Genomic DNA, 14,273 nt, shown 5'->3' on the forward strand with positions numbered 1-14,273 from the left:
AAGATAGGAACAAAGGCTCAGATTAGAGACTTCAGGCAAAACACACCTGTGGCTGGGCTTCACGCCCGGAAGGCGGTTGGTTCCTCAAAGCAGTGGAGGCGCAGGTCTGGGGGACCGGTGGTTCAGGAAACAGGACGCCCTGGATGAAGAGAAGGGAAGCAAGACCCCTAGTTTACATCACATGCAAGCTGGATACTGAACACGGTCAAGACCTGTGTGTGGTGGAGGGAACTATATAGACAGAAAAAAGGCAGTGATTGAGGGAGACGCCCAGACCCCCCAGCAGGACTTTCACTGTGCGGCGTGGGCAACCCGACTTCATCAGAGTCGAGGACCCCTCTCTACTCAGGAGATGAGCCAGCAGCTAACGGCAGCTGTCAGATGGAGAGAAGACACGTCCAACACCCAAAGTGCCTTGGCTCGGGAAGGAGACCACGCGGAGGACCGCACACCAAGAAAAGCTGGAAACCAACAGAAACAGTGGCCAGGACACAAGCACGAATTCTCATAGGGAGGCCCAGCGGCTGGTGGCTTGCGAAGCCAGAGCCGACCTTCGCGGGAACCGTAGAAAGTCGAATTCAAACAGGAGGTTTACAGAATTAGAAAGGTGGACAATAACATGTGCTGAGACAGAACCAGCGATTGGTATTTTTTTTCTGTAATAAGCAAAAGTAAGTGACGCTCATTGAAGAAATGTAGAGAAGCGTGGAGAGGAGGCGCGGCTCTGCCCCTGCTGAGCTTCCCTGGCTCATAGCCGGCTTCGTGCTCAGCCCCCCTCAGGTGAGGCCCCCACTTGTCCTGTCAGCTGTTGCTCCCAGGCAGTCCTTGGCTTTTCCACTCTCTTTGGACAAACAAAGCAACTTTAGGGCTGTTTATTCTGCCCATTAATTTTTTTTTCTTTTCACACAGCTATATTCATTCTTGTCAGGGCACCCCGACACACAATCTGGATAAACAGTCGCTCCTGGCTTTGCTGGTCCCCCCAGCACCCATTTAGCTCTGATCCAATAATCCCCACGAGGCCCAGGGCAGCCGGCCAGCTCCCCAGGTAGGACCCACGTCCTCAGAGGGCAGGAGCCATGCCCCAAGCTCAGGAGGCTGGCTCCTGCTCTGGCTTCTCAGTTTGTCCCCCAGTGTGGGCAAAACAGGGAAGAGGCCTGGAGGCTGTTGCTGGCCTGGAGCCGGGGGCCAACCCATCAGTGGGCCTCTGTTCCTGGTCACCTCCTCCAGGAAACCTTCCTCACCCCACTTCAGCCACCTCCGCTGGCCGTGTGCCTGAGTACGCTGGCCTGGCCTTCTTCCCAGGTGCGCTGGTGCCATGAGTGGCTCTTCTGGGCTGGGGGGTACGGGACAGCCACTCGCCCAGCTTATCTTATGCCCAGATGCCCAATGCTGTCCGGCCACCTCCTGCTGGGCCTCTGCCACCGCCTGGACCCAGCCCACCAGGGCAGTGCCGCCAGGATGTCCGGCTCTGTGGCCAGGCTCGCCTGCAGCTGCATATGGCGCCGTCTGGTCCAGATCCTGGGGACCTTCCTGCGATGACTTCAGCAGATAGAGGCACAGGCAGGCATGGGCGGCCTGGTGCTAGGGGTTGGCGGGAGCGGGGAGAGTGGCAGGAGGCTGGGTATCACCCCGTCCACATGCCCTGACCCCAGAGTGAGGGGCTGCTGCAGGGTCTCCAGCTGCTCCAGCACCAGGGCCCACAGCATCTGCCGAAACTTCCTGCCCTGCAAGGTGTCTGGGGGTGACGGCAGGTGAGCAGGGCCACCTTAACTCTCTAACCCCCAACCCCACCACAGTCTGGGGTCCTGGGGTGGCCACTTGGGGCAGCGGATGGGTAGGGTTTGGGAGCAGCCCTGGCTAGAGTCAGAGGTCAGGCTCGGACCCCGAAGGGCCCGTCCCAGGGTCAGGCTCGGGGGCCTTCTCCCCGCAGGTGTCTCAACCCCAGTGTGGGCAGAGAGGGTGTGCACCTTGACATGCACTCGCATCTGTACCCGAGTCTGTGCAAACCCCCAGCTGTGGAGGGAAAGGACCTGGGAAACCACCTGTCTCCAGCTCAGCACCTGCTCGGAAGGAACCTGAGGCTGGGGTTGTGGGGGAGCGGGCAGGGCGAGGAATGGGAGAGGCGGGGGGAAGGCAACTTGAGCAGACAGGCAGGGGGCCCGGTGTCAGGGTGGGGCCAGGTGTCACGGTGGAGTCCAGGTTCAGGGTGGGATAAGGCCAGGCTGATGGGCAGTGCCCACCCTGGCCTGGGGCCTGGGCACACTTGTGCTGGCCCGGCTGGCCGCCAGCCCCAGGGCCTCAGGCGCCATCATCACCCGGAAGCTGGATGAGGACCAGGCCTTGGACCAGCTATTCCTGGAACTCTGCGGGTGGGCCTTGGGACTGGCCCCTGGCCTTGGCACAGCTGGTGTCCTGGGCACCCAGGGGTGGCATGCCCAGCCCCTCCCACTCTGCCCTCAGGCTGGGGCTCGTCCCACACAAAGCAGGCAGGGGGGTTGACAGATGGAAGTCAGGAGAGTCAGACTGGAAGGAGGGGTCAGACCGGCAGGAGGGGCACAGGGATGATGCCCCTGAGGCTCACCTGGTGCTCTGGCCGCCAGCACACCAGAGGGGGACATGCTCATGAACCTTGACCCCAGGCAGTCTGGGTGGGCAGCCCAACTCCTCTCTGACCGTCATGTTCTTGGGGCCAGGCTGGTGGAGCAGCTACAAACCCCCCATGCCCCTGCCCGGAGTCCTGCTGTGAGGGCCAAGGGGAGGGGAGCAAGGGGGGGACGAGGAGGGTGCCGGGGGCTGGGGCCCAGCGACGGAGACGAGGCGGCCACCGGCCCCACAACACTTGCAGGGGCTGCCTCTCCAGAAACCAAGCCCCAAGACCTGCAGCTCTGCAGGCTGTGGGCACCTCAGGGAGTGCGGCCTGGGTGGGGACCCCCACCCCACCCAGAAGCCTCGTGGCCCTGCTGCCAGGTACACGCCACCTTGGAGGCTCCAGGTGCCCCCTGACAACCTGTGGGCTGAATACAAAGTGTGGCTGCAGAGGCAGCAAAGGGTGGGCTGGCCTTGACACTCTGACAAGGCGGCCGGGGCGACAGCGCCACCAACCAGCTGCAAACCCGCCGTCAGGGCAGGCCGAAACACGCTTTAGTGGATGGCCTGCAGAGTTAGACCCCCTCAAACCAGCTGTGTGACTGGCGCTCACCCTCGGAGACACAGACCAGGTGCCCGGCCGCCATCCTCGCAGGCCCGAAGCCCCGAGGCTCCACTATGGAGGTGGGCCCTGTGCCCAGCACCCCGCAGCCGGTGGGGGGCTACCCCCTCAGCCTCCCCGCCCGCGCTGCTTGGCCCACTGTCCGGAGAGGCGGCCTCCTGGGCTAGGGCGGGGCCAGCCTCCCACGCGTGGACCGTGTGCGGGCCCTCCCAAGGCCTGGAGTGTCACCGCCGCACGGCGAGGGCCTCTCTGGGACCGACTCTTTCTGCTGCTTCCTGCAGCCCCCCGGCCCCTGGCAGCAGCGAGGGGGACCCTGAAGGGCCGCTGGGCTCTCCCGGAGCCCTCTCCTCTCCAGCCCTGGCCCTGGCTACAGAGCGGGTCACACAGGCCCCTCATTAGGCGCTAATTGCCGCGGGCGCCAGGCCCCCCAGGGCCGTTGCTGGGATCACACCTGTTGACAAGCCGGGGCGGCCCCAGCGGGAAGGCTCACAGTGTTGATGATGCTGCTAATGATGTGTTCTTGGCCCACAGTGATTCCCTTCCATTAATAAAGCCCTGTGCAGCCCAGGGCTGCAGGTCTCACCTCGCAGAGCCCGGAGGGCTCGGGTGGGGATGCCTCAAGCCACGTTTCCTGCAAAGGTCAACTCCTCTCTGGGGTTCTAGACCGAGAAGCACAGGAACCTGCCCCATGTGGGCCCCCCACACCCGGCGCTCAGAACCTGGAGCCGCTCAGAGGGCAGCGGGAGGGTCTGCACGGACTGGCCCGGAGGCCGCGCCTCCATGCCCACCAAGTCAGGGCTGGGGGAGCACCTGGGACCAAGAGAGACCAAGCTGACCTGCCCAGAGCCCCCAGGGGTAAAGACTCTCACCTCGTAAGGAGACCCTAGCTGGGCGCCCGTACTAACAAACAGCACAGTCCCCAGTTTATGAAAAGAAGAGGAGAGCTTGGAAGGCAAGAGCCCCATGGCTGGGTACGAGGCTGGCCTGGCTCCGGGACAGTTGCCTGGGGCAGGCCCCTGGGACACGAGGCCCTGCAGCTACGTGGGCAAGGCCTGCGGCCCCGTGGTCTCCCCATTCCTCTCACTTGGTGGCTTCCAGCCCCAAGCTTAATATGGAGCACCTTTCGGCAGGTGGCCCTGCCAAGCTGGGGCAGCAGCAGGAAACCCCTGCCCCTGGCCCAAGTCACCCTCCCCAGTCCAACCCCCACGAGGGCACCTGGGTGGGTCCTGTGGACCACAGAGACCTTGACCACGTGGGCTGCACCCTCGAGGCATATCCCTGCTCCTACACCCCAGCCATGTGGAACCCACCCCACTTCTGTCCAGCTTCCTGGGGGGCATTGACCCACAACACCATAACAGAAAGAACACGTTTCAAAATCACATGTTTAGAAACATTTTTAATTTATTTTGGGAAAGACAAACTACCTTTTACTTGTCCCCACCGGGGTCATTGTATTCCCACTGCACACAGACTGTCTGCCTGGCAAAGACAGCTGCTGGCCCAGCCCAGGGCTGGTGGTCCTTGGCACCAAGGCCCTTGTCCCCTCTGCCTGCCTGTGTGCCCTCTGCCTGCCTGTCCCCTGCCTGTCTGCTGGCCCCTAGAGGAGGGGGCTACAGCCAGGTGAGCCACACCCCATCACATGGCCCTCCGCTGAACCCCCTGATTCCCATGAAAACGTGGACACGTGGCCTGCGGTGGACTGAATGGTGCTTTCCAGCAGAACCCGTGGATGGGGCCTTATTTGGAAAAAGAGCCTTTGTAGACATAATTAAGTCAAGGCTCTGGAGAGAAGCTCATCCTGGATTAGGGTCCTGAACCTAGGGATCCTCACAGGATCAGAGAAGGGGGGAGACACAGGACCCATGTGACAACGGGGACAGAGGCTGGAGTGACTTAGCCCATGCCCAGGGAGGCATGGACGTCCAGAGGCTGGAGGGTGGGACGGATCCCCCTGGAGCCATTAGCGGGGCCCAGGCCTGCCAGCACATTGATTTCAGACTTCAGGCCCCCAGACCACGAGAGAAAACTCTTCTGTGGTTTTAAGCCTCCCAGCTGTGGTTTTGTCCCCGCAGCCGCACGGTTCCGACTCCTCACAGGGTGAAACTGAGTCCACGGGCAGGAGGGCTCAGTAGATCCACATGCCTTGGGAGAAACCCCACCTGCTCCTGTCCAACCACCAGACGCTCGATGATCAGGTTTGGACAAAGCAGGTCCTGTGGGCATGGCCAGAGCAGAGGACGAGCTCTGCACCAGCTCGGGTTCAGGGACAGGGGTGCCCACACACAGCCAGAGCGTCAGAGAACGTGCTCAGGCCTACCAACCCGGCCTCAAGAGCCTCAGCCCCTCCCTGTGTCCTCATCTGGCCCTCACGGTCCCCCACGTGTATAAACACTGGCATTGCACATGGGAAGCGCAAGGTGAACGCTCGATAATGATGATGATGAAATAATTTGCAAAATGTGAGGGCACACGCACTGGAGGCGAGGTGTATTGTTGGCACAAGAGCCTAGGGGCTCTAGGGACATGGCTGTGAGTTAATAAAATACCCCGAGGGGCTGAAAAGTCCCCGCTCTTGGCTCTACTCAGAGCAGGCAGGAGGAAGACCTGCCCTCATCGTGTGTATGTGTGTGTCAGAGAGAGAGGTCAGAAACCCCTGTTCAGCTTTTTTCACCAGAAGCTGGCTCTGGCACTCCCCCAGGCCCCCCTACACAGGTAGACCAGGGTGTGCTTACTGCCTGGGCCTCTGGGGGCCTCTTGGGGTAGCCAGCTTGAGGGGCAGCCTGCAGCTGCCATTTTTAAAAATAGCTTTAAAGAGATATAAATACACTTACCACGCAATATGCAATTCACCCATTTGTAGTGTGTGATTCAATGGTTTTTAACATAATACATTATTAATTTTAAGATTGTGTTAAAACATACATAACAGGTCTTCCCTGGTAGCTCAGCGGTAAAGAATCCACTTGCCAATGTGTGAGACGTGGGTTTGATCCCTGGGTTGGGAAGATTCCCTGGAGTAAAAAATGGCAACCCACTCCAATAATCTTGGCTGGAAAATTCCACAGACAGAGGGGCCTGTCTGTGGGCTACAGTGGGGCTACAGGTGGGCTACAGTCCGTGGGGTCTCAAAGAATCAGATACGACTGAGCACACACACAATAATGAGACTGTCAAGATTTCAGGAGCTGTACCCCAGACCTTAGTCAGATATTGCCAGGACATGGAGGGGATGCCGGGGCCGGAAGCCCACCTTACAGCTCCTTGGGAAAACCCCTCTTGATGCTGAGAAGGAACTCCCATCCTGGGAGCCAAGAGGAGCAGCTGCAGGGGCTGGAGAAGGTCACGCCAGCTTGTGGGCTGCAGCGCCCTGGACTCCACACTTAATCCACAGGCAGGTGAAGAGTCAGCAGGTAGCGCCCACGTCAGGACAAGAACACCAAGAGCGGAGGACGGGATGGGCTCCCAAAACGTGAGATCATGCCCAGGGTATAGTCTGGGGCTGACCCTGCCAGGGTACCTTCAGGGCTGGGCCCAAGTGGGGCCCTAGGATGCACCAGATTCGACCACTGGAGTTTTCTGGAAAACCCCCATAAGAAGTGGTCATTAAATGTATATGACGGAGACGTCCCTGGTGGTCCAGTGGTTGAGAATCCACTTTCCCATGCAGCGGACATAGCTTCGATCCCTGGTCGGGGACTAACATGCCACACGCCACGGGGCAGCCAAGCCCAAGCCGCAGCTGCCGCCCCTGTGCTCCAGAGCCAGGACTCTGCAAGAAGGGATGCCCCGAGCGCCGAGCGCCGGAACGGAGACCCAGCGCAGCCAAAATGAAAATAATAATAATAATAAAGACTTTAAAAAAATATATAGGACCACTCAAGAATTGAGTCCAGCCAGCAGCGTTCTATCCGCGTTCCACAGAGAAAAGGGCTTTTCTCAGGCTGGTCTCCGGAATAACCGGGGGCGGGCTTGCCAACGCAGGGGACGCGGGTTCGATCCTCGGGTGGGGAAGATCCCCTGGGGGAGGAACTGGCAACCCACGCCAGTGTTCTTGCCTGGGAAACTCCATGGACAGAGCCCCCATGGGGTTGCAAAGGCGTCGGACACGACCACGTAATTGAGCACACACCCTCCCAGAGCTGCGGGGCCCTGCACCGGCCGGCCGCCTGGGGGAGCCGCTCCGCACCCCTGCTCCCATTCCCTTCTCACTCCAACCGAAGCTGGCCGCCTCTGCGCGTCCGGCGCCCTTCCGGGTTCTTGGGCTGGTCCAGAACCAAGAACAGCGCCCCTGCGGCTTCTCTCCGGGGCTGAGACTGGGGGAGGCGAGCCCGGAGCCCCGAGAGAGGCGCGGCTCCTTCCCCGCGGCCCTCGCTGGCGCGGGGTGCGGAGGACCGGCCCGCCAGCAGGGGGCGCGCGCCCCCGGGAGCCCGGCCGCGGGGCCAGCCGCGCATGCGCACGCGGCGCTTTCCGGCAGTGTGGCGGAACTGCCTCGCTGTTTCGCGGCGTTTGGCGACGCCGTCCGGGCCGGGGCCGGCGGTAGTGTGGCGCCATGGCGTCGCCCTTCAGCGGGGCCCTGCAGCTGACGGACTTGGACGACTTCATCGCGCCGTCTCAGGTGGGCGGGCCGGGCGGCTGCTTCGCGCAAGGAGTCCTCTTCGCCGCGGTCTCCCCCGCCAGCCCGAGAGAGAGGCTCGGGATCGGGGGGCCTGTTGGGTCGCACAGCCCCGCGGTTTCCGGGTCCCCTTCCCAGGCGGCCACGACAACCAGCTCGGGGCCGGGAGGCCCCGCCGAACTTCCCTGGCCGGCTCCTCGCCCCGCCGCGAGGGCAAGGGGGGGCGTTCCGCTGCGGTCAGCGCTGTGGTCGGCGTAGGTGTCGACCTCCCGGGGGAGGAGATAGAGCGTGTCCCCAAGGGGACAGGCCAGCCGCACGTGAGGGCCGGCCGCCTCCCCTGCTGCCCCGCTTATCGGTTGCCGGCAGCCGCGCGGGACCAGGGCTCGGCAGAGGCGTGTCGGGGGGAGCGCGAGAGGCCGGACGGACCTCCTGCCAAGGCTTTCCGAGGCTGCTCGCTGGGAACGCGACGGCCCGCGAGCTTCCTCTTAGGCAGAGAGGAATTGGAGAGAAAGGAACCATCTTCCAGGAACTGGGCGAGGCAGAGCTTTTCTGCCGACCCTCGGCCTCCAATGAAACACTGGCCCTCCGTGCGGTGCCCCACCCGCCATTTACTGGCGGTGTCCGCGGACAGTTAGGTTGGCCACAGCGCCTGCACCTGCATCAGGTCAGCGACCTCGATGCGCTCGACAGGCAGGGCAGTGTCTGAACGCGCGCGAGTAGGGTAAGCAGCCACAGTGCCAAGACTGCTTCTGCGGCGGGAAGGCCGGAATCAGGGCAGAGTTTTCGTTCCATTCGGTGTTGGGGCCCCTCCGCCGCTGTGCGCTCAGGCGCTCTTCGGGTCTTTTACGGGTAGGACTGCATCAAGCCCATGAAGGTGGATAGGAGGCCTGGAAGCGGCGTGGCCAAGATCCACATCGAAGATGACGGGAGTTACTTCCAAGTCAGTCAGGTAAGTTCCAGCCCAGCTGCTCTGTCCAGTGACAGGTGCAGTGACCATGGCACCTTCCACGTGTCACCAGCCCTTTCTCAGGTGTGCACTGCAGAGGGCTCTTTGCAGAGGTGGCAGTTCCGGCATCCCTCTCTCTCAAGTTCTAATTGTGTAACATTTTTTAGTCCAGACCACTTGTTCTTAGTGAAACCTACTTCCTGTGTAATTGAGCAATGCCAAGACCCTGGTCCCACGGCGTTAAAGTTGACACCCCGACTGTCTGCCATTTGGGTCCTCGAGAACACCCATGCTGTCCCGAGGACTGCAGGCACCACTGGGCGCACCGGCCCAGGGGTCCCCCCCAGCAGGCGAGGAGCCACAGGATGGCTCGCGGTGGGGCCAGACAGCAGGAGCCAGCGATTCCGGGGAAGGAGTCCATGTTTACTCAGCCCTGGAGGGTGACCTGGCAGCCCAGCTGGGGTCCCGCCCGAGCCCAGCAAGCATGGGAGGCGGGGTCCTTCATGGGGCCGGGGGTCCTGCTCCAGGGCAGCAGGGGTTGACCTGGAGGGAAGGCCAAAGCACATCAGTCCCTGTTGGCCTCGAGGCTGGCCGGGCCAGGAAAGCACCCTGAGCTCAGACTGCCACTGTGGTGCAACGTGGGCCTCGTGAGTGGGCTGGGAGGGGGTCCCGGCTAGTCAGCCCCCAGTCACAGTTTGGGCCCCTGAAGCTTTCCCGGCCCTGACTCAGACCACTCCCGTGTGTGCAGAGGAAGCGAGGGCTCTGCTGGGCCCGTTTGCGGCTCAGAGCTGCCCAGCCGTCGGCCTGGAGGCCAGTGTGAACGCCCAGTCCTCGACTGTCTGGCTGAGTCTGGCGTCCTAACTGCCCCTTGCCTGCCTCGCCCACTCTTCTCTGTGCAAGTGTTGGGGGACACAGGCTCCCACCACCTCCTCCCTGTCCCTCTGTCCTTTCTTCTTTCATCTTCGCCCTTGCCTTTCTCTTCCTTCTCCTTTCAGAGCCTGGCCTTGAGCATTTTCCTGTCCCCACAGCACTTTCCTGTCCCCATAGGCACAGTCTGGGGACCAGTGACGAGTTGGCTGCTTCTTTGCACATTTAATGTTCATGTCCCTCCCCTAGTGGGCAGCAAGGCTCTTTAATACAATACGCCAGCCACGTTTGTACCCAAGTTAGCATGGTGCCTCTAGGAAAGTTTAGAACATATATATGTATTTCTGTACTAAATATTTACTTTCTAAAAACTTATGGCACATAAAGCCAGCCAACTACCACGCTGCTTGTCAGCGCTGTGAGCCAGAGAATGAAGCTCTCCCATGGGTCACGTCATCCTGAGCGCGCTGTGTCCTCGTGTGGAAGGGCCCTTGGGGTACCGGGTTCTCGTGCTTCCAGGATGGAGGGATGAAGAAGCTGGAGAAGGCCAAGATCTCGCTGGACGACTGCCTGGCGTGCAGTGGCTGTGTCACCTCAGCGGAGACTGTGCTTATCACTCAGCAGAGCCACGAGGAGCTGCGGAAGGTTCTAGGTGCCAATCAGGTGAGCAGTGGGCCGTCTTTACTAGTGTCGTTAAGGCAGCTCATCTGGTGCTACTCGTCCTGTGTCTCCTGGGGACTCCTGGCATTGAAGTGTTAACCCTAAACTTCGAGTTCTGTGTGTTTGCAAAATTGACACGCCCTGATGTGGTCAGCGGAGAAGGCAATGGCAACCCACTTCAGTACTCTTGCCTGGAAAATCCCATGGACGGAGGGGCCTGGTGGGCTGCAGTCCATGGGGTTGCTAGGAGTCGGGTCGGACGACTGAGCGACTTCACTTTCACTTTTCACTTTCATGCGTTGGAGGAGGAAATGGCAACCCACTCCAGTCTTCTTGCCTGGAGAATCCCAGGGACGGGGGAGCCTGGTGGGCTGCCGTCTATGGGGTCGCACAGAGTCAGACACGACTGAAGCGCCTTAGCAGCAGCAGCAGATGTGGTCAGGCTGTAAGCCCCACAGAGCGAGCCGTGGGTCCCATGCTTTGCAGACGGCAGCACCTGATCAGCAGAAGCTGGTTGTCATCTCGGTCTCGCCCCAGTCCAGAGCGTCACTGGCTGTGAGGTTTCAGCTGAATCCTACGGACACCGCCAGGAAATTAACAGCATTCTTTAAAAAAATAGGTAGGTGCTGCAGCTCGGCGAGCTCCCGCGTGGGCACGGGGCTGAGGTGACACCTGGCTGTTACTGGACTTAAGTGCATCAGAAGCTCTGTTGGAGGTCAACTCAGCTTGAGCTTCTATTGTGATGATTGAGAGCAGGGCCTTTTAATAAAAAAAAAAACCCTGAATTTTGATGCTGCACATCCCCGAGCCTGGAGTTCACCTACTCTTTACTTCGTTTTTAAATTATTACCACCAAGGCATGGTTCTCAGGCCTGAATTCGGCCCCTGGTCGGCCCCTGCACGCCGGGGGCAGGGCTGGGAGGGCATAGGGGGCCCAGTGCAGGCGGCTGTGCTGGCGTGTGTGGGGTGCGGCCTGGCACCTGCAGGCCCGACCTCAGAGGCAGGGCACCGGGCGTCCACCACCGACGCGTCCCGTGACACCCGCCCACCCCGGGCGCAGCCGTCCTTCCAGGGGTGAGGTGGGTGCTCCCTCACAGGCGCACACTACGTGTTCGACACCGCCTTCTCAAGGAACTTCAGCCTCTTCGAGAGCCAGCGGGAGTTTGTGCGGCGGTTCCGAGGACAGGCCGACCCCGAGCAGGCCCTGCCCGTGCTGACTTCTGCCTGCCCAGGTGTGCGCCCGCGGCCGGTAGCTGGACGTGGTGAGGAGGGTGGGGGCTCTTCGGCAGGAGCCACCTGAGGGTTACCTGGAGCCACTTCAGTTCCTGAGGGGTGATCATGGGGACACCAGAGACACGTGTTGGCAAGAGCAGAGCAGAGGGCTCTTTGGTGGGACCCTAACCCCTTGCATGAGTCAACCACCCCCGGAAGTCACCTCACTGCCCTGCTCACACCCCGCGTCGGCCTCAGGCTGGATCTGCTACGCGGAGAAGACCCACGGGAGCACCCTCCTCCCCCACATCAGCACGGCACGGTCCCCGCAGCAGGTCATGGGCTCCCTGGTCAAGGACTTCTTCGCCCAGCAGCAGGTAATGGGGACCCAGAGTGAGCCCCCCTGCGGTGCCCCCCATCAGCCCTGCACCGCCGCCTCACTGCCACACCCTGCACACAGCATCTGACCCCCGACAAGGTCTACCACGCGACAGTAATGCCCTGCTACGACAAAAAGCTGGAAGCCTCCAGACCCGACTTCTTCAGCCAGGAGCACCAGACACGCGACGTGGACTGTGTCATCACCACAGGTGCGGGCCCGGGCCAGCCAGCGCTGTGACCGGGAGCCGTGCGTCTGTAATGGTCTCTGTCGCTCTTGAGACTCAGCTGAAGCGTGTCTGTGCTGTGGTCTCCTGCAGGCGAAGTTTTCAAGCTGCTGGAAGAAGAAGGGGTCTCGCTGTCAGAGCTGGAGCCGGCTCCTCTGGACAGTCTGTACGTCATCACCGGCCCTGTTGGAGGAGCTGTAAGCTCACCCAGCACTGGGTGCTCTCCACCCGGGGGGTCTCGCAGGTCTGGGCAGGCGGCAGGAGGGGCCGTGGCCCTCAACGCAGGCACTGGCCTCCTCCCTTTTCTCTGGCCTGGCCTCCCTCGGCCCCTCGTGTGTCTCAGTGTCCAAGATGCTTGAGATCCCGAGGCAGCCTGTGGACAACTGGCTGATGGTCGTCAGAGCTGACCCTGACTTCACACAGGTCTGAGCTCCCCCAGGACAGGTGGTACGACGGAGGGGACAGTCCTTTGCCACACAAGCCTCTGCCCAACACACCCTCAAGGCCTTGGGCTCTGACTCATCTTCCGCTTAGAAAGCAAACACTCTCAAACCTGAGACAGAGGTTGCTGCAAGGCCTCGGTGGGCAGCAGCCCCAACACCACCTGAGGCCTGGCCTCTTCCCCAGGTGCAGCAGTGCCTCTGCCCAGGAGCCCACCAGCCATCAGGGCGGGGGCTCAGGGGGCTACCTGGAGCACGTGTTCCGGCATGCAGCCCAGGAGCTCTTCGGGATCCATGTCACTGAGGTCACCTACAGACCCCTGAGGTCAGTGGGGAGGGCTGGAGCCGGGCCCTGCACTCTGGCTCAGGTGATGGGACGAGCACTCCCGAGCCCTGGGTCTCCTCATGGTAGAGCTCAGTGTCCCTACCCACAGCAGTGGGCTGCACGAGGGCGGGACGGAGCTCCTGGCACACACTGTGTCCTGATGTGAGCCCCCACTCCAGGGAGGGTGGGCTGGGGCTCGTCTGACCTTGGGAAGGCGGGGTTCCCATTCTACAGACCAGGAACCTGAGGCTGGGACTGCCTGCCCCACTGGTGGGAAGGAGCTTCTTCCCCTCCCCCCTCACCGCCCCCACCGGGAGTGAGCCTGGTATGCTGTGTGGACAGCCAGGTCTGTGCCCTCAGGAACAAGGACCTCCAGGAGGTGATTCTGGAGAGGGAGGGCCAAGTCCTGCTGCACTTTGCCGCAGCTTACGGCTTCCGAAACATCCAGAACCTGGTGCAGAAGCTCAAGCGCGGGCGCTGCCCGTACCACTACGTGGAGGTCATGGCCTGCCCGGCAGGTAGCTATGGGCAGGGGGCCCCCGGGACCCTGTGCGCCGGCCGGCATTCTCTGTGACCACGCCTGCCCCCCTCTGCCACAGGGTGCCTCAACGGCGGGGGACAGCTCAAGGCCCCCGACATGCCCGGCAAGGAGCTCCTGCAGCAGGTCGAGAGGCTATATGGCCTGGTCAGGACAGAAGCACCGGAGGACGCACCCGGGATCCAGGAGCTGTATGAGCGCTGGCTGCAGGGTGCAGGCTCGGAGCGGGCTGGCCGCCTGCTGCACACCAGCTACCACGCTGTGGAGAAGGCTGGCTCTGGACTCAGTATCAGGTGGTAGAGGCCTCACGGGTCCAGCCAGTCCACTGCCACCAACACCAGGACTCCTGAGAAGGTGGGGGGTCTCCAGCAGGGCAGTTGCCCGAGACCCCGAGGGGCACCCCCAAATGCTGCAGGGACACTGGGACCCTCGGAGCAATGGGACTCAGGATCGCTCTCACCTGGGCTCCCCCTGGGTGTGGGGGGGTGGGGTCTCAGCTCGTCCCGTGGGAGGGCTCCTCACCCTCCATCTCTAGAGTCCCCCCAAACTGCTGTGGGGTGGTGGTGACAGGCTGGACCTGCCCGGCTGGTGAGGTCACAGCAGAGCCTGGGGAACCTACCACACTGGGCAGCCGAGGACACTGGCTGGACACAGGCAGCCAGCCCATGACCCCACCTGGGGTGGGGTGCCCCTCCACCGAGACCAGGTGTCTGATGGAGCTGTGATGCCTGGGGCCGGAGAACCTGCCTCCCAGGGGCTGAGTCCTGTGTCCACAGCTGGACCCCTACTGGCTGGGGCTGGGGCGGGGCACGTCCCTGAGCTCATCTCTAGTAAAAACAGCTTCTTTTCAAGAG

General features: G+C 61.9%; 1 protein-coding gene across 3 annotated transcripts; it reads left to right on the forward strand.

Moving 5' to 3' along the window:
- Nucleotides 1-7,412: 7,412 nt before the first annotated feature.
- CIAO3 (cytosolic iron-sulfur assembly component 3) lies at nucleotides 7,413-14,270 on the forward strand. 3 transcript variants are annotated; one of them, XM_027527100.1, is made up of 11 exons: nucleotides 7,413-7,829; nucleotides 8,680-8,775; nucleotides 10,159-10,302; nucleotides 10,786-10,918; nucleotides 11,397-11,531; nucleotides 11,770-11,888; nucleotides 11,972-12,101; nucleotides 12,210-12,282; nucleotides 12,744-12,881; nucleotides 13,242-13,399; nucleotides 13,481-14,270. In XM_027527100.1, the coding sequence occupies exons 1-11, from the start codon at nucleotides 7,764-7,766 to the stop codon at nucleotides 13,717-13,719; spliced, it is 1,431 nt and encodes a 476-aa protein (XP_027382901.1). In that variant the 5' UTR covers nucleotides 7,413-7,763; the 3' UTR covers nucleotides 13,720-14,270. The 3 variants fall into 3 exon arrangements, 2 of the variants coding, with proteins under 2 accessions (XP_027382901.1, XP_027382902.1); XM_027527101.1 differs by lacking the exon at nucleotides 7,413-7,829 and adding an exon at nucleotides 7,841-8,547; XR_003508634.1 differs by having other exon boundaries at nucleotides 11,360-11,531; nucleotides 12,210-12,881; nucleotides 13,481-13,726.
- Nucleotides 14,271-14,273: the final 3 nt, after the last annotated feature.

Source organism: Bos indicus x Bos taurus, chromosome 25, assembly GCF_003369695.1.
Source record: "Bos indicus x Bos taurus breed Angus x Brahman F1 hybrid chromosome 25, Bos_hybrid_MaternalHap_v2.0, whole genome shotgun sequence".
Classification (NCBI taxonomy): Eukaryota; Metazoa; Chordata; class Mammalia; order Artiodactyla; family Bovidae; genus Bos; species Bos indicus x Bos taurus.